Source organism: Mus caroli, unplaced genomic scaffold, assembly GCF_978045245.1.
Source record: "Mus caroli unplaced genomic scaffold, Mus_caroli_1 scaffold_3, whole genome shotgun sequence".
Taxonomy (NCBI): domain Eukaryota; kingdom Metazoa; phylum Chordata; class Mammalia; order Rodentia; family Muridae; genus Mus; species Mus caroli.
In genome coordinates, this window is record NW_028227258.1 from 98990447 (window position 1) to 99010731 (window position 20285).

At 38.8% G+C, this 20285-nt stretch overlaps 1 protein-coding gene across 4 annotated transcripts in view; it reads right to left on the bottom strand.

The window, feature by feature from the left end:
* Positions 1-20285, bottom strand: part of Mme (membrane metalloendopeptidase) — a 93012-nt gene that overhangs the window by 70296 nt on the left and 2431 nt on the right. For 3 of the 4 annotated variants that reach the window (XM_021157462.3, XM_085835857.1, XM_021157461.3), the window contains exons 2-3: positions 17928-18097; positions 17207-17242 (exon numbers count right to left, since the gene is read on the bottom strand). In XM_021157462.3, coding sequence (XP_021013121.1) covers positions 17207-17242; positions 17928-18087 — 196 coding nt within the window. In that variant the 5' untranslated portion in view covers positions 18088-18097. Of the gene's footprint in view, positions 1-17206; positions 17243-17927; positions 18098-18322; positions 18413-20285 lie in introns of those variants that run through there. The other variant, XM_029474991.2, reaches the window with a different exon arrangement.

Genomic DNA, 20285 nt, shown 5'->3' on the forward strand with positions numbered 1-20285 from the left:
TTCACCTCATTTAGCCCTGGATTTCAGTACATTCAATTCTAATGGTCCTACAATGATAATCTGTTGTTGGTTGTCCCCCAAATAAATGAAAATACTTAGGGTTATCTCATAGTCCATTTCGATGACTGGCTCACAGCCAAGAGATGGCCAACAGTAATTTTTCTCTAGGAATTCCATCAAAATTCCCAACCAAAATGCATGCTGATGATAACGAAAAGCAGTGTGACGGCGTTACACTTAACTTGAAGTGCCATGAGTCTAAAAATAGTTTTGCTTTTCCAGGTGTAATTTGCATTTTGAATCCTAAAAGACTGCTGGCAAAAAGCTATTATGGATAATACTGTCATTTACATGATATATCACTTAAACTAAGTTACCAAGTTTGCTTATAATGATAATGAATAACAATGTTCCTTTTTAAACACTAACACTGTGAAAGGTCATGAAAAGTCTTCACTGTTCCCTTGGTAACACTTGGGTTAGATCCCAAGTTCCTAGACCCATCCATGTACCTCCTGTTTAAAACAGGTTATTTTGAATCACGTGTTGGTCAAAATGACCAACAGACTTCAGTGATATGCAATTACCAAGAGGAGCTCAAAGCAGCCTGCTCTTGCATCAGTTTTTGCTAGGGAGTGGTACAAAGAGAGGTCAGGCTAGGTCACGATGCTTCTGGAATGCTGTCAAAAAGGTAAAATGGTTCTTCCCTAGTGAGTGCTATTAAACTGCCTATCTATTAATAAGCCAAGAACTGAGGTAACATAAGACTGTTTAACTCCACACATTCTTATTTTAACTTAGTAAATAGTCCCTTTCTCTTAGAGAAGACCTAGAGGATTATTCTAAATGATTTGCCTTCTCCAAAGGAAAGGTTGCTTGCTCCTCAGGAATAGTGGACACACTCTGAAACTTTTCATTTTATTTCACCAAAATTTTTGACTGATGCATCTCCTTTGCTAGTATCAATGCATCATTGACCCAATATTATTTGTCATCAAATAAACCTTGGAGGGAACAGATGCAGTCCCAAAGGTCAGAGACCTGCAGGCTTTCATCTTAAACAAGACCATTTTCTTTATATTGCAAGTGAAGGGAACTGTAATACACTGTCTGTCATGCAGCTATGAAGGGTTCTTTGGTTAGGCTTGGGGCTCATTTCCAATTCTCTAACTTACCCAGTGATCAAGTGACAAGAAAATCCCTACTTTATATGTCACCTAAGGTTAGTTGCTTGTAATGTGCTCCTGGAAACGAGATAGATGTTTATGTATATGAAGGAGGAATTTGAATTGGCATTTTATGAATAAGGCAGACAAGGATAGAGGACTGTGGGTATTGAGAGCAGCCATGCTTAGCTATATTAGGGCATCCCAAGTGAGAACTCAGGAGTTTAGATTAAAGAGAACAGAAATCACATTGAGAATCATGGGGGCAGAGCAAACTGGCACAGAAGAGAGAAACCTAGGCTGGTGGAGGCTTTGGGCCTAGAAAATGGCAGTTCTTCTCCATGTAAATGCTTAGGTGAAAACTCTCCCTACAATAGAAAAATTGTGGGCCCAGAAGGATGCATGACTACTGAAATTGTTTCCTCATTGGCCCAAGTCTAGCTTAAGAGGAAGAGTTAGCAAGGCAAATGAAATGAGAGGGAAAAGAGATAACTACTAGCAAAGGAGATGCATCAGGCAGAAACGTGCAACCTTTACAGGTTTGTGCAGAACTAAGAAACCTGATTTTCAGACAGGACTACAGGAGACTGACAATACCCCTCCCCTGTCCAACTTTGCCTATCAGGTGCCCTGACAAATGACCTAGCACAGGTGAATGGCTGGGGACTTTATGATAAGGCATCAGGGAACACGTGCACGTATTGCACGAAGTTCTAATAATTCTGTGCCATGTACCTTGTTAGTTGCTGAAAACAGGATGATGAGTAAGATCAAAATTATTAAATTTCCATTTTTGTAAGTGCAAACCACACGTTGTTCAACTTAAACTTCTGGGTGAAGTATATAATGTACTCTGGTACTGAAGAAGTTCTCTTCCTGGTACAGCATTCACGATATCTGAGAAATAACTCAGAATGTGTCTTGAGGTGACCCAAAAAATATTAAAACATTGGTAACTCTAAGAACACTCAGAATAAAGATTTGAATCCCACCACCCTGTACAATAAAAACTAGTCCATAATAGATACTCCAAAAAAGATCCTTTGTTCTCAGTTAACTTATCTCCATCTGCTGTTTATAAACCAAAACCCACACATAAATAAAAGATGTCAAATTGAAAATGACTTTTATGTGTTCACTTAGTTAAATAGGCACTATCTGAAATTTTTGAACTTTTTTACATAATTGGATTTTTGTTTATTAAATAAGGCAAAATGGATTCCTCTTTTCTTTGAGGCTTTAAAATTCATAGATGTAGTAGCAGGTAGCTGATAGACTGGTAAGACCTTCCGCTTTCTCTCCTAGATTGCAGAGAAACCGATCCTTCCGAGGAAGGAACAGTTCGCTTTATTACATGTTTGCCATTTATATAAATGGGGCTCGGGAGATTGTGTCAGAGCAGTCCAGTGAGACAGAATACTGGTTTAGATATATTGTACGTGATCAAACCTGGAAGAAACTCCTTGCTAAGAGCAACAGGAAGAAGCAGGTCACAGAGCGAGCCAAGGGCAGCTGGAAGTAAGTGGCAAACCAGCAACAGGTGTGGAGCTCTAAGGAGCCTGCAGCTCTTCAGCTTCTGCGGAAAGGTTACGAGGTGAGGAATCCAGCTAGATTCAGTCTCTCGGATCAGAAAGACAGCAGAAATTCACTGGCCAGAACTGGGGAATGAGTCAGGAGTGAAGACCTCAAGAGACTAGACTAGAACTCATGGATGGGAGCAGAGGTCAAAGGCAGACCAGGCACAAGGCTGACTGGATATGGAGTCACTGAGTCACTGACCTTGGACCCAATGAGTTCCAGGCTGGAATGAGGCTGAGCTTGCCCTTAGGCCCCTCGTGGAGTATCGCCATAATGTCAGTTTTCCACATCTCTCCACTTGTTTTCTATGACTTTGTATTCTTAACCTTAGTTGGTGTGTAGTATACAGTTTCACAACAGGTACTTTTAAAATGGGTACGTTTATTATTCTGGCTTTCAAGGTTTAGCTTGTGTCATTTCTCCTCAACATACTGTCAGAGAGTTGCTCCAGAATATGATGTACACTGTTTTCAGAAATTCACAGCTATGTGTATATTACATTATTAGAGTCAAGGAAATATAATGAAAATATATCTTTCAGTCACACATATTGTTACTATTTTGATTTTTGGCTTTCAGTTAAGATAATTTTTTAATTCCTCTATACATGTGTTTTTGGAATAATGAGCTCATTTCACTTCAGAATATTGAAGGTAGAAAAGGCATCTAAATTTCATCTGATTAAATTCATTATACCAGAAAATTAAGCCAAAGAACTTAACAGATCTTATGGGAAATATCTGTAAGTAATGACTTGATCACAGGTCTGATTATAAGTCTTTGGCAATTTGAGAGTTCTGTAAGAATTCCATTTGCTCTAGCAAGAGGGAAATCTTTTGACTCTGAGCTGTGCAATGCTCTACACAGTGGGAATCTGGTCTGGGCCATAGAGTGGCTCCTTAGAAGAGTGACAAATGAGAGCAAGGACTTAGAGGTGCCAAGGTCTAAGACACACAGTATAAAGCTTGCTGATAGCTGCATTTGGAACCGAGGGAATGAAAGGCACCTAGGGATGTAACTTCCTCTGACAAGTCCATGGCCCACACACTCTGGTTGTAGGACAAACACAAAGATCAACACAGAAAAGCATTGCAAAGGTTCTTCCTTCAGTGGAAGACAGACATCTAGATAGCCAGAGAAGGAAAAGTAAGGTGGCAAAGAGCTGAATTCCATACCACTAGAGTAGGCAAAAAGAGACTGCATCTCCACCCAGGCCAGGGAAAGTGTACATATACCCAGGCTCTGCACCCGGATCCCTGAATGCCAGTGATCCAAGTGGCATTCCTGAGGGACAGGACATCAGTCCTCTTCATCTCCTTATACATTTTATGTTTTGCTATTTTTAATTCAATTTTTAAAATTTCTATCTTACTTTATCGTTCCCCAGGTATACGTGTAGGATATACAATTTTAGTCTATTTCTCCTTCTTTCGCTTTTATGGTCTCCTTCCTTCATATCTAATTTTGTAGGCCAGCTTTGTCCTGCCTTGGTCCTGCACTGTGTTCTCTTCCCTTCTGTTTTGTATTCTTGAGAATACAAGCACTCTCAGTAGTATAGGTGGGCTTGGGGTTGTGGCCTCTCTGCCTTGGTGTCCTACTGCAAGGAATGTTTCCGCTTGTCGGATGTGAATTTGCCACTTTCTCTTCTTCCTCTTTCTTTGGCTGGAGCGACCCCACTTCTCCCTGTCCTTACTGTTTCCCCCCTTTACTTACTTCTGTCTCCTCTATTTTTCTTTACTGCCCAAAAGCCAATTTGTAGTCCCACTATGCTTATTTATGAAATGAGTGTCTTGGTATGTACTGTGCTAAGTGTTCCTTTGTTTGCCGAAAACTTTTGAGGTTAAAGGAAGTGATTGATTTCAATTGATTACTACAGGGCTATCCATCACTTACGGTTGCTTCTGGGCTTAGTATTCTATTCTCATGGATTAGAATTAATCTAATTCCCAGAATTTACTCATGAAATGGCTATATTACCAGAAGAGTTACAGAGTCAGTGTCACCCCCATCAAAATTAAGGTTAGTCATCACAGAAATGGGAAAAAAATCCAAAAACTTTGAACAGCTGAAGCAATCCTGAGCAAAAATGAACAGTGCTAGAGGTTTTACAATGTCACAAAAACATAAACTCATTTAATAACAGAGTGACAGTCACAAAACCAGCATAGCACTAGCACAGAGACAGACATACAGACTAATTGAATGGGATAGACCACCTGGCTACAAAAATCCACACAGCTACAATTACCCAGCTGTTAACAAAGGTGCCCAAAATATGCATTGGGAAACAGATAAATCAACAAATAGTTCACAGAGAAGAATAAAAACAGCTAGATCCTCTCTTTCACACTGCCCAAAAGTTAGCTCATAGTGGGCCAAAGACCTTATTGTAAGGCCTGCTAGTCTGAAGTTGTTAAAGGGAAACACTAAGATAAGGCACAGACAATGACTTTCGAGAAAGAACTTCAGTAGCTCAGAGAATAATTCCAATAATTTACAAATGGGATTATGTGACCAAGGAAGCCTCTGAAGAACAGAAGCAACGACTGCGTGGGGACAGCTTACGGCAGGGGGGAAATCTTTGCCAGGTATACATCTGACAGAAAATTGATATCTTAAACTATAAAGAACTCAACAAAACAATCTAATAAATAAAAGAACCAGACAAACAGTTCTCAAAAAGTAAAGTACAAATGGCCAATAAATATATAAAATCCTTATCTCGTAGCTGCAAGCAGCTCCAATTCAAAAGGACATTGAGACTCCATCTCTTTCCATCAGGATGGCTATTATTATTTTTAAATTAATTAATTCACTTTCCATCCCAATGTCAATCCCCATTCTCTTGCCACCCTCGCTGAAGCTCCGCCCCACCCCTTCTCCTCTGAGAAGGGGAGCCCTCCTGAGGATCATCCCTCCTCCCCCAGAACATTAATCACTGCCTAACACTGCCAAAGGGGCATCCTCTTTCACTGAGGCCAGATAAGATGGCCCAGTTAGGGGAATGGGATCCACAAGCCGGCAACAAATTCAGGAACAGCCACACTCTAGTTGTTGGGGGTCTTGCATGAAGACCAACCTGCATATCTTCTACCTGTGAGTGGAGTCAGGGGCTAGACCCAGTCCATGATCACTCTTTGTTTGGTGGTTCAGTTCCTGAGAGCCCTAAGGGTCCAAGTTAGTTGACTCTTTTGGTCTTCCTATGGAGTCCCTATCCTCTTAGGATTCTGCCTACCAGATACACAGGGACAAAGATAGAGCAGAGATGGAGGGAACTGCCAACCAATCACTGGCCCAACCTGAGACCCATCACACGGGCAAGCCCCAACCCAATCCCTAACAGTATTCATGGTACTCCGTTATGCTTGCAGAGAGGATCCTGGCATAACTGTTCTCTGAAAGGCTCTACTCAGCAGCTGACTAAGACATATACAGACACTCACAGTCAAACAGTGAATGAAGCTCAAGGGGTCTAATGGAAGAATCAGGGTAACCATTATTTAAAAAGAAAATGCTGGTGAGAATCCAGGAAAAAAGACTTTTCCAGTATTGCATCCAGTGCTGAAGGGGGTGTAAATCAGCACAAACACAATGACAATTATCCTAGATGTCCTAAAACACTAAAAAACATAAGTATCATATGTTTCAGGTATGCCAGGCCTGAAAATATATCCTGATGGACTTAAATTAGCACTGGACATTGAAACCTGAACACCCATATGTAGCAAAGTACCATTTACAATAGCCAATACAGGAATCAGCCTAGGTTTCCACCAAGAGAGGCCTGGATACAGAAATACAATGGGGTTTTATCCAGCCACAAAGAACAAGGAAATGATGGTGTTTGCTAGTCGTTCCCTGATAATTCATTTCAGCCGGCTTCCTGATCATCTAGCCAGCACAGTGACTCTGACCCCTTCATTACCTTCATGGCTAAAATACTGTAATCAGACTCCTGGGGTGGAGAATGGAGGGAAGCAATCAGACTTCTGAAATGCAACAACTGTTTGTTTTTTAAATTCTGAAGAATGATCATGCCTCTGAGAAATGTTTAAACAAACACTTTAATAACTTTCTGATTAATTTTGAACTTTTATCTGGAGCATAGAAAGATACATTTATATGAATCATTAATAATTCTATTATCACAGAGTCCCATAACAATATGCCACGCAGTAGGCCTGCCAGCATCCTCCCTGGACATGCTGTTTATGCTTTTGAGAGATATCATTACCTACTGCAGCAACATGTGAACCAAACTCCTAATCTGCGTGAACAGATCACGTGGCCCGTCCTGTGATTCTCCAACCCCAATCTCAATCAGCTAAAGTTTCCCTCCCTTCAGAAAAGTGGCACCCACAAACCCACTCCTAGATGGACGAAGGTCTGGCCCAAGAGAGAAAAGAGAATCAGGAAAGCATTTCTGGAGGCAGCTTCTCCAAGAAGATATGAGGACGTGAAGCTTTAAAGTCTGTGCCTAGAAGGCTCTTTCTAGTTCTCTGGCTTAAGCAAAATGCTTCCCATGGAGCTCTCCTGTCTGTGCTCTACCCTACTCAGTACTCAGTGTCAACAGGCAAAACTAGCATTCTATTATCACTGTGCCCAATCTGAGTCAGCACACTACAGCACTTATTAAGGTTCCTGCCATTCAATCATCCCAGCCTCACCTGCTTTATCTGTCATCTCCTGACTCCTGAGACATTCATCTCTGCTTATTAAAGGCTTTGGCACCCTCCTCGAAGTCTGCTTGTCCACACCTGTCTTTGCAGGTGGCATTGGGGATGTGTGAACCACTGCTATGATCCAGCTAAGGATTTCTTGCATCTCTGAACACTCCCAACTGTCTGTCACCTTTACTCCACATTATCTTGTTTTCTCAGCATCCTGATGTGATTGTCTGCCTTTTCTAGGGTTCTACTCACCTTACATTCATGACAGCTTGCTGTGAGAACAGATTTATCCTCTATATACAAAACTGTGAAGTGGTGATCACTCAGTTTCCTATGCTTCCAGCTCCATGTGTGCACTCATTCGAACCATCATTGACTCCAACATCCAGTAAGAGAGGAAGAACAGAGGAAGAGAAGACTCCTGTCTAAGAGGTCTGCTGGCCATGTTACCCCCAAAACACTTTTGCTTGCCTATAGAGATCACCATTTCTGCATCTTCCACCAGGATCCCTGACTTCATTCTCTCTGTTTTTGTATTATCCTACTCTGGCTCTCAGCTGTGTTTAATCCTATTTTGTAGTCACTTCAATTTTGACATCTGCATTTCCATTTGCTTGAGTGACTTCTCACCTGAATGGCTTCATTACTGAATTTTCAGTTTCTTTTGAAAGAGTTTCTTTTCATTTCCAAACATGTTGCTTTATACGATGTCATTCTGGGCTATCTCCTTCCTGGAATCTCAACCATATTACCCATGGGCTAATGACTTTATCTGCAGCCCCAACATCCTTGAAACTCACTACACAAACAAAATACAAGTACCTCAAATTTAAATGGCCTCAAGGCAAATTCTTGCCTACAGTCTGCCCTACCTATTTATACATTCTTCCTTGGGTATGTTGGCTTGGTGGGTGGTTTTACCTATTATCCAGTCTTCCAAGTCAAATGCTTACATAACATTTTTTTTACTTCTTTTTTACTACGTCACCTGTTCATCTGAACACTATGTCTAATGAACTCTACAAAAATGCCCAATTTTATGCATTAATATATGTGAATATAGTAATCTCAAAACGAGGCAACCATAATCCTCATCGAGATCAGTACAAGAGGCTTAGTTCCTTTCCCTAGCCATTCTTCTCTTATAATAAAATATACAGTGATCCTGCAGCATCCAGGGTCACATCGAATGTCTTGTTTAAACTTATCCTTCTCCGATTTTCCATTGCTGTAGAAAGGAATTCTAACTACTTTAAAATGGATTACACAGCACAGATGATGCTCACCTCACTACAGATTACACAACACGGTTGATGCTCACCTCACTTGTCAATGTCTACATTCAACACTTCCCCATTTGTCACCATCTCAGCTCCTCATACACATCCTTTCTAATGTAGTCTTACATGCATCCTCACAGTGCCACAGTCTTGCCATATTCCCCATCATACTCTGCTGTGTTAGCCCTCCATATGACTTTGACTTTGCTGGTCTTATCAAGCTCTTCCTCAATGAAAATCTATTCCCTGCTCTAGGTAAATTTTTACCTTCATATTAATAACATAATAGGATGTATCTTCTTTGAAAAGTACAGATGTCTAGGGAATTCCTATGTGCACTAATATCTATGTATCTATGTATGTAATATCTATGTAAGTTGCTTTTCCTCCTAACAGAAAAAAACACTAAACTGGAAAGACAGTATTGTGTCTATATGGGCATGTCTTAAAAGCTTCTCAAATTATTCCACTAAGGTGCTGTAGTAGTTGGAAATCATGACTTCTTTATTGCTTTGCAGACTTCTTGGCATAGAATATGCTAAAATCACAACTGCAAATTCAGTAAGGCTTGGGTATGAGCATTTCTGAAAGTTCCCAGCTGATGCTGATATGCCTTGTACAAACACCATACTCAAAAAATGGATTCAGTCATTGTCCTACTGCTTCAGCTGTCTGCATCACTTACTTTTAAACTTTAATTAGAGGTGAAGGAAGAATGAGTCTTAAGGTCCAGCATGGATAAGCACAAAATAGCTGGGTTTCCTAATGAGGATGGCCACTGGGAGGCTCTTTTGGGTTATTTTTTTCTTCCTTTTTCTTTTACAGAAGAAGGATTTCAGTGCTCATTTCTGGGTGAGCTCATTTTAACCTGGCCAATGTGTACACTGTCCTCCCCTATGTAAGTAAGACTATGGCCAGCAAAGAAAATATCAAGAAAGGATAAAACATCTTTAACAGTATCCAAAATTAGTCTCTCTTTTTTTCTCTGGGGTTTTATGTGAGTTTGTTGTTGAATATGTGTTTCTACTGTCATAACATTTATTTAAAAATAGTTTTATTTGATTTTCAATGAAAATATTTAAATGTCACATTTGTTATATATCTGAAATAAGATGGTAAATAGAATATACCTAAGCTTATACCCATGGTGCGGCTCCCCTGGAAGATGAGCAGTATGAAATGAGCTGTCACTTGTCTTTGCTCTAAAGCTGTAAAACGAGGCCTTTCTAATTCCAGTTTTGCAGATAAGGAAAATGAAATGCAGCAAACCTAAAATGACTTAATTAAGATCACCCACCAATAACACAGGATGTGGCCAGAACTTACATACTAGCTCTCTGACGCTAAAAGTTTCTTTGTGGAAAAAGAAGGCAGGAAGCTATCAGATGACTGAGCTTCAATTATTCATGACGCTTTTAAAATGAAGTTTGCAAACTTTTCCTACACATATCTCTTGCTGGAATTGATTCTTTTCATCCGATTATTAATTGGTATTATTCTTAAATTATGTATCAATGAATAATCAAATGGGTCTCCTAGTTTGATTTATGTTGCTTTGATAAAAACAAGGACTACAACTAACTTGGGAAAGAAAGGGCTTACTTATTTGGCTTACAACTTACAGTCCATCATGGAGGGAAGCCAGGGCAGGAGCTCAAAGCAGAAACCTGAGTAACATGAGGGGATGCTGTTTTCTGCCTTGCTTCCCTACCTTTGCTCAGTTATGTTTCTTAAATGGCTCAGGCCCACCTGCCCACAGTAGATTGTAGATCGAGCCCTCTCACAGTGATCAACAATCAAAATACAGACACGACCACAGGCCAATCTGATGGAGGAAGTTCCTCAAATAAGATTACTTCTTCCTAAAAATATCTAGGTTTCTATCAAAACAGAGATAGTGGCATTTCAGAGATGTGTAAAATATATTTCTATTTGTTTGATTAGAAAGAAAAGTTTGGGCTAGGAAAAATATTAAAGAATCTAATTAGTACAAAGAGGCCTATAATTACAGGTTCTGGCTGACTTCTATCAGTCAAGCTGAGAAAAGGCCTTTTGCATCATACCTGTCTCCAGAGGATAATCCCTGATATCTGTTCCCTGGTGGGTGCTCTATGTGAGCCTACCAGTCTGCTGTGCATCAGGTCATTGGCATAGATGGTCACATATCTCTGTAAGTTAAATCTCAGGAAATGACCACCATGCTTCCAGTACCCAATCTTGAAAAACTTGAACTCCTTGGTTGGGTTTCCAGAGACTAATATTCTCCTAATGCAGTCACGTAATGATGGACTCAGTGATGGGCTCATTCCAAGATATGCACTGAAATGACTTTAGAAGACATTGTACAGCATATTCACACAAACGAAGATGTCTATGAGGTGACAGAGCAACGCGGTCCTGCAGGATGTACACATGTTTATGTTGTATAGTGACCTCATCATTGTTTGAAGTATCAATGCTCTGCACATGGCTGGCCATGCAATAAGAACCATTCAAAGTATACTTTCTAGCTAATGTTTTGCAGTGAAAACTGGGTAGTTAATCTTGTGAGTCAATTCTCATAATATGAGAATTGCTTCTCATATACGGGTTTCTTTCTCACACTTGGAGAAGGTGTTTATTCTCCTTTTCTGGAGAATTCCTTTAATAGGTGTGATGAAAGGTTGTTTTAAAAGAGAGAGAATATGAGGGTTCAGATTTCAATCAGTCTAAGAATCAGAATAAATATACCAGCAACTTCCTCCCCTTCTCCTTTGCTATATGGTTTTAAAGAATGACAATTTTCAGAACTTAAGTTGGGAAATTTTCTTCTTTTGATTCTTTTTAATGTTATATTTTCAACTTCTCTCATATAACATATTAATTTTATCACCCTGATATCACAATTAGGCAGAAAGTTTGGTAAAATCATCAGGCTACCTTTTGCTGTGCAGGACAAAGCAGGACCCTTCCTTCAACAGCACATGGTTGTGTCCATGTTTATAAACTCCTCAGTGTTTATAAAACCAGGGCCCTCAAAAAATCATTGACTACAGTTTACATTCAGCATATTTATAAATACATGATCTTTACAGCCTTAACGTTGACATTTGAAGTCTCAGAAAACCTACCAGGTACTAAACACTAATTAATGATTAATTTAACTTATCTATATTTTTATCTCTCAGCCACACATAAAAAGTTATGGTACACTAGTGTTTTAACTTTTTCACAGATGATAAGAATAAGTGTTGCGGGGGTAGGGGGGATTGGCTCCCTTTCTTAAAAAGGATTTGAATGATAGATATTAATTTGTTAATTTTGACTGGAGACATTTTGCCTTCAGTACTATATAAATCAAGGAAGTCCCTGGAAGTAAGTTTCTGCATGGTACACTGAAACCAACAAAGGCCTGCTTTAGTGGTCCTTTCTCCAAGGCACGGTCTGTGCACTTAACTGCTTGATGATTTTTTCCAACATATAGGAAAACAGCCTCATCTGCTCTAGAAGCTTGGTATAAGGCTTGCAAACTCTAAGACTCGGCTTACAGTCCTTCCTGTATTTGTATACTTCCCCATTTCTCTGCATGGAGTATTTATTGTGATAATGGGCAGATGGCAGAGACTAAGGTCTTTAGGGAACAGAGATGCCCTGTTGCTGCCAGAGGTGAATTAGTGCTAAGGTACTTCACCTGGGGCACTACCACCATCTGGCATTTATAAAAATGACCACATATTGGAATACTCATTTTGCTTCAAGGTTGTAGGTCAAGGCATACAAAAATGATAATTAAATCAGAATGTGAATTCATTATCTCTCTGTGATAAATATTTCAAGTGGACAGAGCATCCCCTTTCCTAGTGTTGTTAATTAAATACTCATCAAAGTTTGCTTGGTATGGACAGAAATAAAGTAAAAGAAAGTCCCAGATTATAGTCTATCTTCCCTCTTGCTCCATCCAAGTCTCCATGCTCTCCAGGCCTTTTGCTCAGGGTTCTCTGGAAATTTTTCAGTGTATAAACTGTAGACAGAACAGTTCTCTCTTCTGAACTCCATAGCTTTTCTGTCTTGACCTGGATTCTCTAGATTCTGTATAGTTTATGGTCACTCTGTTAACAATTGCTTCTTTGGATCCTCCTGTTTGGCACATGGATGTATCCTTCAGAGGTGCATGTACTGAAATTAATTCCCTTAAACTGAGCTATGGTGTCTAGAAATTAGACCTTTATAAGAAGGGGATTGGGATTTCATCTGTCCAAGAGGATGAAGCCTCTATGATGACTTTATAAGAAAAAGAAAGATGCCAGAGTACACTTATATGTGTGTTCCTTTTATCTCCCCAGATACCTTAGTAGTTGGCACACATGAAGGCATCAATTGAACCACAAGAACTGCTAGCCAGATAAAGTGCTGTACTTTATAAAGTAACTCTGACTCAGATATTTCATTATAATGATGCCAAATAGACTAATACAGATACCAGCGTTCATCTGGATTTTTCTGTGTTATGATGGGGTCTAAGAGATATTTAAACATTTCTCCATCTAGATTCCATCTTCCTTCATCATCTTACATTTATTAACCCCAAATACTTGCAAAAGAGAAAGCACCTATGCATCTAAATTGTTACACAAGTGTAGAGTTTTGAAAGTTTCAAACACTCTTGATATCCTCTGAAAAACAATATAGAGAATAGTTATGAGTACAGACTCTGGAGCCATGTTGCCTGGGTTGGAGTCCTAGCCCACATTAGTTCACTGTAAGAAGGAGATATAATAGTACATTCCTCAGACATATTATTTTACAGTCCTAGATGTCAGAAGTCTACAAAGGATCAGAGGAACTAGGTTTCTTCTGCATGCTCTGGGACACTCATTCTGCTTTCTAGACTCCAGTGGTAACACTGTGGCTCTAACGCTGAGGTCTCTGTTTCCTCTGCTTGTGTGGTGGCACAGATGCTCTGCTCTCTTTACCTTATAAGAACCCTTATAAGTACAGTGGGCTACCTTTCCATTTCAAACTCTTTAGTTTAGCCATACCTACCCACCCCACCTTTTAGAAGGCCTTGTTACTATATAAAGTGATGTATAAGGAATATATATGGAATCAGATAGGATGGTGGTTATTTTACTCACAAAATGAAAAGACTGATGACTTCAGGGTATTTAAAACAGTGCTATCCTACCGAAGTTATTCAACTGCCTTTAAAGGAAATTTAATAATATATGAAGACTTTTGCTTTTTGGTTGTTGCAGTGGAATAGCAGAGCTTGCTGTTGAGCATCTAGTGTCTAGAAACTGGGAGTGCTGTTGAGCATTTTATAATGCCAGCACTCTCTGTGAAGAATTACCCATCCCACAATGTCAGCAATGATGAGATCAGGAAGCTTTGATTTAAAACGTAAAACTTGGGGAAATCTCTTCAGTTAGGAAGGTTACAGTGCAAAAGGTGTCTATTACCGAACTTAGAATTACATACAGAAATCTACAGAGCCACACGCAAACTCTGTCTCTCTAAGTTTTTCACACTGTTAAGTATTAAATAAATGATAAATGACACACTATTATGCTATAATTTTCAGCCTTGCCTTAACTTGTTATTTGTTGAGTAGTGTTTGTTTTATTGAGGTCTGGCCAACATTGTGCACTCACATATAAGCAAGTAAAAGGAAGCACTGTAAACATTACTTTATATGTATTACAAAATCACAGATGCTCGGATCCAAAAGTTTCCCTCAGTATGGTTTCCTTTCTAGTTCCTAAAGTTCGCTTGCCAGAAAGTTGCCCCACATTGGGAGAACATTAGAATCTCCTTTCATTTACAGTAAGCATCTTACCTACTTCTCAAACGCTCAAGAATTTCTGTGCTCAGCTTTGAACTTTCCACATCACTTCAAGTGACTGTAGAATTGCTACTAGGACACTCTCCTTTTCTCAGCACATTTCTTCCTGTCTTTCTTTTCGCCACCTACTCTACTCTGCTCAGTCTCCTGTAATCCTTTCTTCAGTCTAAGATTTTCTCTAGAGATTTCTTTATTTGAAACAACTTCTAAAAGAACTTGTCTTTTCAGCAACAGAAATGTTATGGATGTGTGTGTGTGTGTGTCTGTCTGTCTGTCTGTCTGTCTGTCTGTCTGTCTGTTTGCCTGTCTGTCTATGCATGCATAAGCACGTGAGAGAGCAGAGTGCAAACATGAGCATCTGTGAGGTGAGGAGCACGTGATCTTCACCTTTTTCTCCTGGAACAAAACAGTAGCTCTGAATCAGAAAGTGTCTTAACAACTTGTAGCCTGACAGGGCAAAGTGATAAGCAGCCGGGCTATGCCACAGAGGATGTTTCTGCTGCACTCACACATTTCTGCCAAGGCAATGCTCTTCAGACACTTTACACTCACCATGATTTCCAAGGTATACTTTTAAGAATAAAGGTTAAATAAATTTTGGCAGATCGGTCCTTGCCAAACATTATTTAAAACCCGTATTCTTAAATATCAAGCCGATTAAATTATCAAACATGTAAGGTTTCAGGAGCCAAATGTTAACTTCATGAGGTGGTTACTACTACAGGACTCTGCCAGACTCCTGGGAACTCCCCTATACAGGTTTATAAACATCAGCCTGTGTAGTCAAACAACCCAATGTCTTCAAAAGCAAAACACAAGAAGGAAGAGTGAGAGAAGAGAACAGAAAACCTATAGGTTAAGAGATTTATGAGTCATGTCAAGTGCCCTAAGGACAGAGGAACTAACCATTACAGGTCAGGATGTAATTATAAGTTCCTCAAAACAGGAGCATATTCCAGGACAACAGGCAGAAGGAAGGAGAAATAGGAAGACCAGGGGAAGGAGGAAATGGGAACTTCAGCAACCTCAGCTCGTATTAACTTTTCTGCACTGACCCTAGACATCTCTCAACCAGTGTGTCTGTATAGTTATTTCCCTGGGGAATAGAGACATGTTTTTGTTTCTGATTAAAACCACTGGACAGGAAAGTGCATGTTGCTAGGTTGAAGAGCAAATGGCTATAATCCAGTCTACAACCAGATCTTTGTTAAGACTCCCTGTGTCAAACACCATGATGGAGGGTGTATGACAATCACAATCGAGACCCAGAGCAAAATATCTATTCAAAAAGCAATGCAGATTGCCAAAGGGCACACACTCAGCACATTAGACGGCAGCCTAGAACCTCACGGTAATTTCCTATCATTATATTGCCAAGTTTAAACAATAACAAAAAGCCAGATAGGAACATAGCTAACTGCCAAAGGTTAAAGAGCATATCCCAGGGTGTTGTACCCAGATGCATCTTTTTTCTCCTTGTAGAAGGGTCAAGAGATCTTGTTTTCTTGCAATACAGTAATTGCAGTGATTTAAATAGCTGCATGTGTTTCTGTTTCTTATCTTTTACTTCTTCTAGTCTAATTATTATGCAGTCTTAAATTCAGCCTCTGTTCCTCTTATCTTTTTTCTTTTGGGTACTCAAATAGTCCCTAAGTTTCTACTGTTACCCATAAACTGGGAGGTTCCAAAGCCAAACTCCCACTTCTCAGGCCCCATTTCTGCCAACCTGCAGTCCATTTTCAACTGGAAGTTATGCCTAGGTTATAACACACATATCATAATTCATCTCCCTGCTTCTGTACTTGTGTGATAGCTGACACCGTCCTCCTCAGTCCCTTGGATTCTACAGCATATCATTACTTTTGACTCATTCATATCCCACTTGGTTCCACTACAGACCAAGCTCTGCAGCTCATGCTTGCCTGACCATGGTGTCTCTCCCTTGCTATCCCCCTCACGTGATCTCTTCTCACTGAGCCCATTCACAGTCATCCTTCAGCTGTTGCTCAGTCACTAAGCAATTCAAGACAATATTTCTATAATGTGCCTCTTTAATTTTATTGCTTTTCAAGAATATGCTCTGTGTGTGTGTGTGTGTGTGTTATGGAGTAAATCCAAGGCTGGATGAATGCCAAATACACCAGTATTATATCACCAAGTTGCATTCACCTCCTCGATGATTATACTTTCCTTTTTTATACTTTTGAAATCTTGAATCCTACTTTATTCCCAGGCCCTTCTCACATCTTTACTTCTTTCTCTCTCTCTCTCTCTCTCTCTCTCTCTCTCTCTCTCTCTCTCTCTCTCTCTCTCTCTCTCTCTCTCTCTCTCTCTCCCTCTCCCTCTCCCCCCCCCCTCTCTCTCTCACTGAATGTCATTCTTTTCTTAATTCACAGCCTTCTAATGAGTTACTCTTATTCTCAGGCTCACCGTTCCAGTGTTCACTTTCTCCCTCTAAGTCCATATTAAGTACCACAAAACCATATATAACTTATTATCATCATAGAATAGTGACACATCTCAAAATATTTCACTTGATTATTTTACTATTAAATACAGTTTGCTTTTTGGTTCACATAAGTTTAATAAACATGCATATGGGCAGGGCAAACATAGACATCTCTGTTAACATTTGTGTATTAAATGTTATATATTAACTGCAAACTAGTAAATGAAAAAAAGGTTTCCTACCTGATTTTATGCAGTCTGATGATTTGCAAATACCATCTAGAAAAAAGAGAGTAGATCTATAAGTATTGATGATAACATTTTCCAGGTTATTTTTACCTTTGTTACTAAAAGAATTCTGCCAATTAAATAAGTGTAATACTAAACAGCATATACTATTTTTTTACTAATTCAAAACTAAAAGAATAAAAGTGAAATGTTAAATTTAAGGACGGTTACAAAGAAAAAATATGCTGTTGTACCATATTCATCAACTTAACTCTGGAAATATTAAACTAAAAAAGCTGAATGCTTCATTCATCATTCTGCAATCATGTTTTCCCATTAAAGAGCAAATCTTTACTAATCCTTATTGTGAAAAACATCTGAGACTCAAATTCAAGTTGTTAGACTCCCATGAAACCTTTTAGAATTTCAGTGACACAACAGAAATTGATTAATGGCTATTACTGAAGCTAGACATAAAACTGTGTATATTTTAATCACACAAAATTACACAAGTCTCAAAAACATGAACATATCGACTGTGCTTGGCAATTAATAACTTAGTTCAAACATATGGGTAGTGTACTTTATTCTAACTTTATCACTTTAACATATGGATGCGGATCTTCTAAATGAATCCATGCATCATCCAAGTGTATTGAGATCAATGGTGAAAGGATCCAAACAGGATTGGTTCCCTTTTGCATTGGTTATCTGTGTGGGCATGGGAGACACTCACCATCATAGGTTGCATAGAGAGCGATCATTGTCACCGCTATGATAGTCAGGAGCAAGACAAGCACAGAGAGGCTGATCTCCAGGGGAGTCCATCGCTGTTTCTTCTTTGGCTTTGGAGCATTGATATCAGTTATATCCATCTGACTTTCTGATCTTCCCATCACCTAAAATCTGTAAAATGCACATATAAATATAAAGCCATCTTAAATAGATAAAAACATATGCATGCATTTCATAAAAAGCACATCTGTGTGTGTGTATATATATATATATATACACATACATACAGATATATGATAAATAAAAGGTCAATTTATTTTAAATTAGAAAAAACACGGTTTTCTTAAAATCAAAATATTGAAAATAGAAGCAAAAAAATATAAAGAATATACACACATCTGAATCTGATTGGTCCCAGGTCCAATCAGCTTTTTTATTGTTTTTAAAAATACACACACACACACAAGTGCATGAGATTTTAAGGAAGAATAGACATATGTATCTATCACTGAAGATCTCAGAAAGAGTTGTTTAAATACTCATACTACTCCTGATATCCATGCAAAAATAGTTGTTGAACCATCACTAATAAAGTTTTAATCTCACTCATGTGAACTTTAGACTGGTAAAGGTTAACTTCATATCTTGCTCCAATGGTTTCTTTTATAAGTTAAAAGAAAATCAATGACTAATACCTTAAGGTTTTAACTAAGCAGGAATATAAAATGCAAATACAGATAAAGAACCAAAAGGAATAAACACTTAAAAATAGTTTGTTTTACTTTGAAAACAACTTGTATTTTTAATGTTCAAAATTATTTCCCCTGCAGATAAGGGTATCTATGAATGGGTAGACAACATTTTGAAGACGGTCACTGAATGGGCAAAAAGTGGCTTCTATTTCAGGGTGAAAGACAATAATCACATCAGCATTTATTGTGTGATTGAAAGAGAAAACAAACAAACAAACATAATTATGTAAATCCACCTTTGTAGGTCAGAGTATCACTTGCAGAATATACAGTTAAGTTATACTCAATTACAAACATTAGTACTTCTAACTCTAAGTGGGGTTTTTGGAGTTCTTTCTAGATGTTAGATACAATTTTCAACGTTTTATACATTCGCTTTCCTAATCTCTACAGAGTGAATGTTAATACCTCAGTTCCACACTCTAGAAAGTTGGAAATCAGAGGACTCAGTGAGCTTGCTCAAGCTGACACAGCTAAGCAATACTACGTAAGAAACATTTGGCCACAATTTTGAATCTAACAGTGCCATGTAAAGTAAAAGCTACTTTAGACATCCATGCAGAAATTTATGGTGAAAAACTAAGGTTATATAAAGCCAAGTATTAGATTCCATGGTTTTTTTAGAGGCCAGATGGTTCTTTAAAAATTGCTGAGCAAAGCTTGCTGAAGCGTCAACCTTTCTTATGACTTCAGGAAAGAACACCTTAAACAACAAGTCTGCAGTTTTTGGCTCAATATGAATTAACCATAGAATATGGCTGTTAGATGAAGCAATTGCTTAGAAATGTTCTCATCAGTGAAGACTTTCCTCGAACAGTTACACAAATACATCTTCAGGGATGTATTTGTGGAAACTGAGGCACTAGGCAAAGTAAAAAATGACTATAGATTTGATTTATTGTTGAGACTCAGCAGAGAAATAGAGATTTGTTTTCTCTAGTGACATATTAATAATAAAACACATATGGTCATTAAAAAAACTGAATACAAAATCTCAAGCAGTTTATCCTCCTGATTACATGGCATTCTAAGCAAGGACTATCAAATAAAAATACTTTACTGGACAATGAAAACCGTGTCTGTTCAATAAAAGTAGACTATAATGTGCCTGAATATAGAAATGCCTTATTTAATGGTTATGTAACTCATGTTAGCTTAGCCTCACGGCTCCCGGGGCAATGATACAGAATTGCATTGATCGTACCGCTATTTTAATAGTAGTGGCGGCTCAGTAAAGAGAAGACAGGGACAAATTTAATACTTTCTCCCTTAACAGAGAAGTAAGCACAAAAGTACAGAAATCCTGAAGCCCTAGAATTTGAGTACTAACACATCTGCTTGCGGATTTCCCACTGCCTTTAAATGTTTAAATAAAGAGCTGCCTTTTAATGTTTGTATTGTCTTCTTGTTGTTGTTGTTGTCATCGTCGTCGTCGTTTATTTTTGTTTTTGTCCTTTCTAGAAGCCTCAGTCAGAGCTAGTGAGTCTGTAAAGTCAAGCTTGGAGCAGGGGCGGTCAGATCTGCTTAAGACAAAGTGCTCTCTGGCGCCACCAAGCTTCTTGGTGAGGGAAAGCTGGTAGGCGGGCATTTTTCAGTTCTGGGTTACT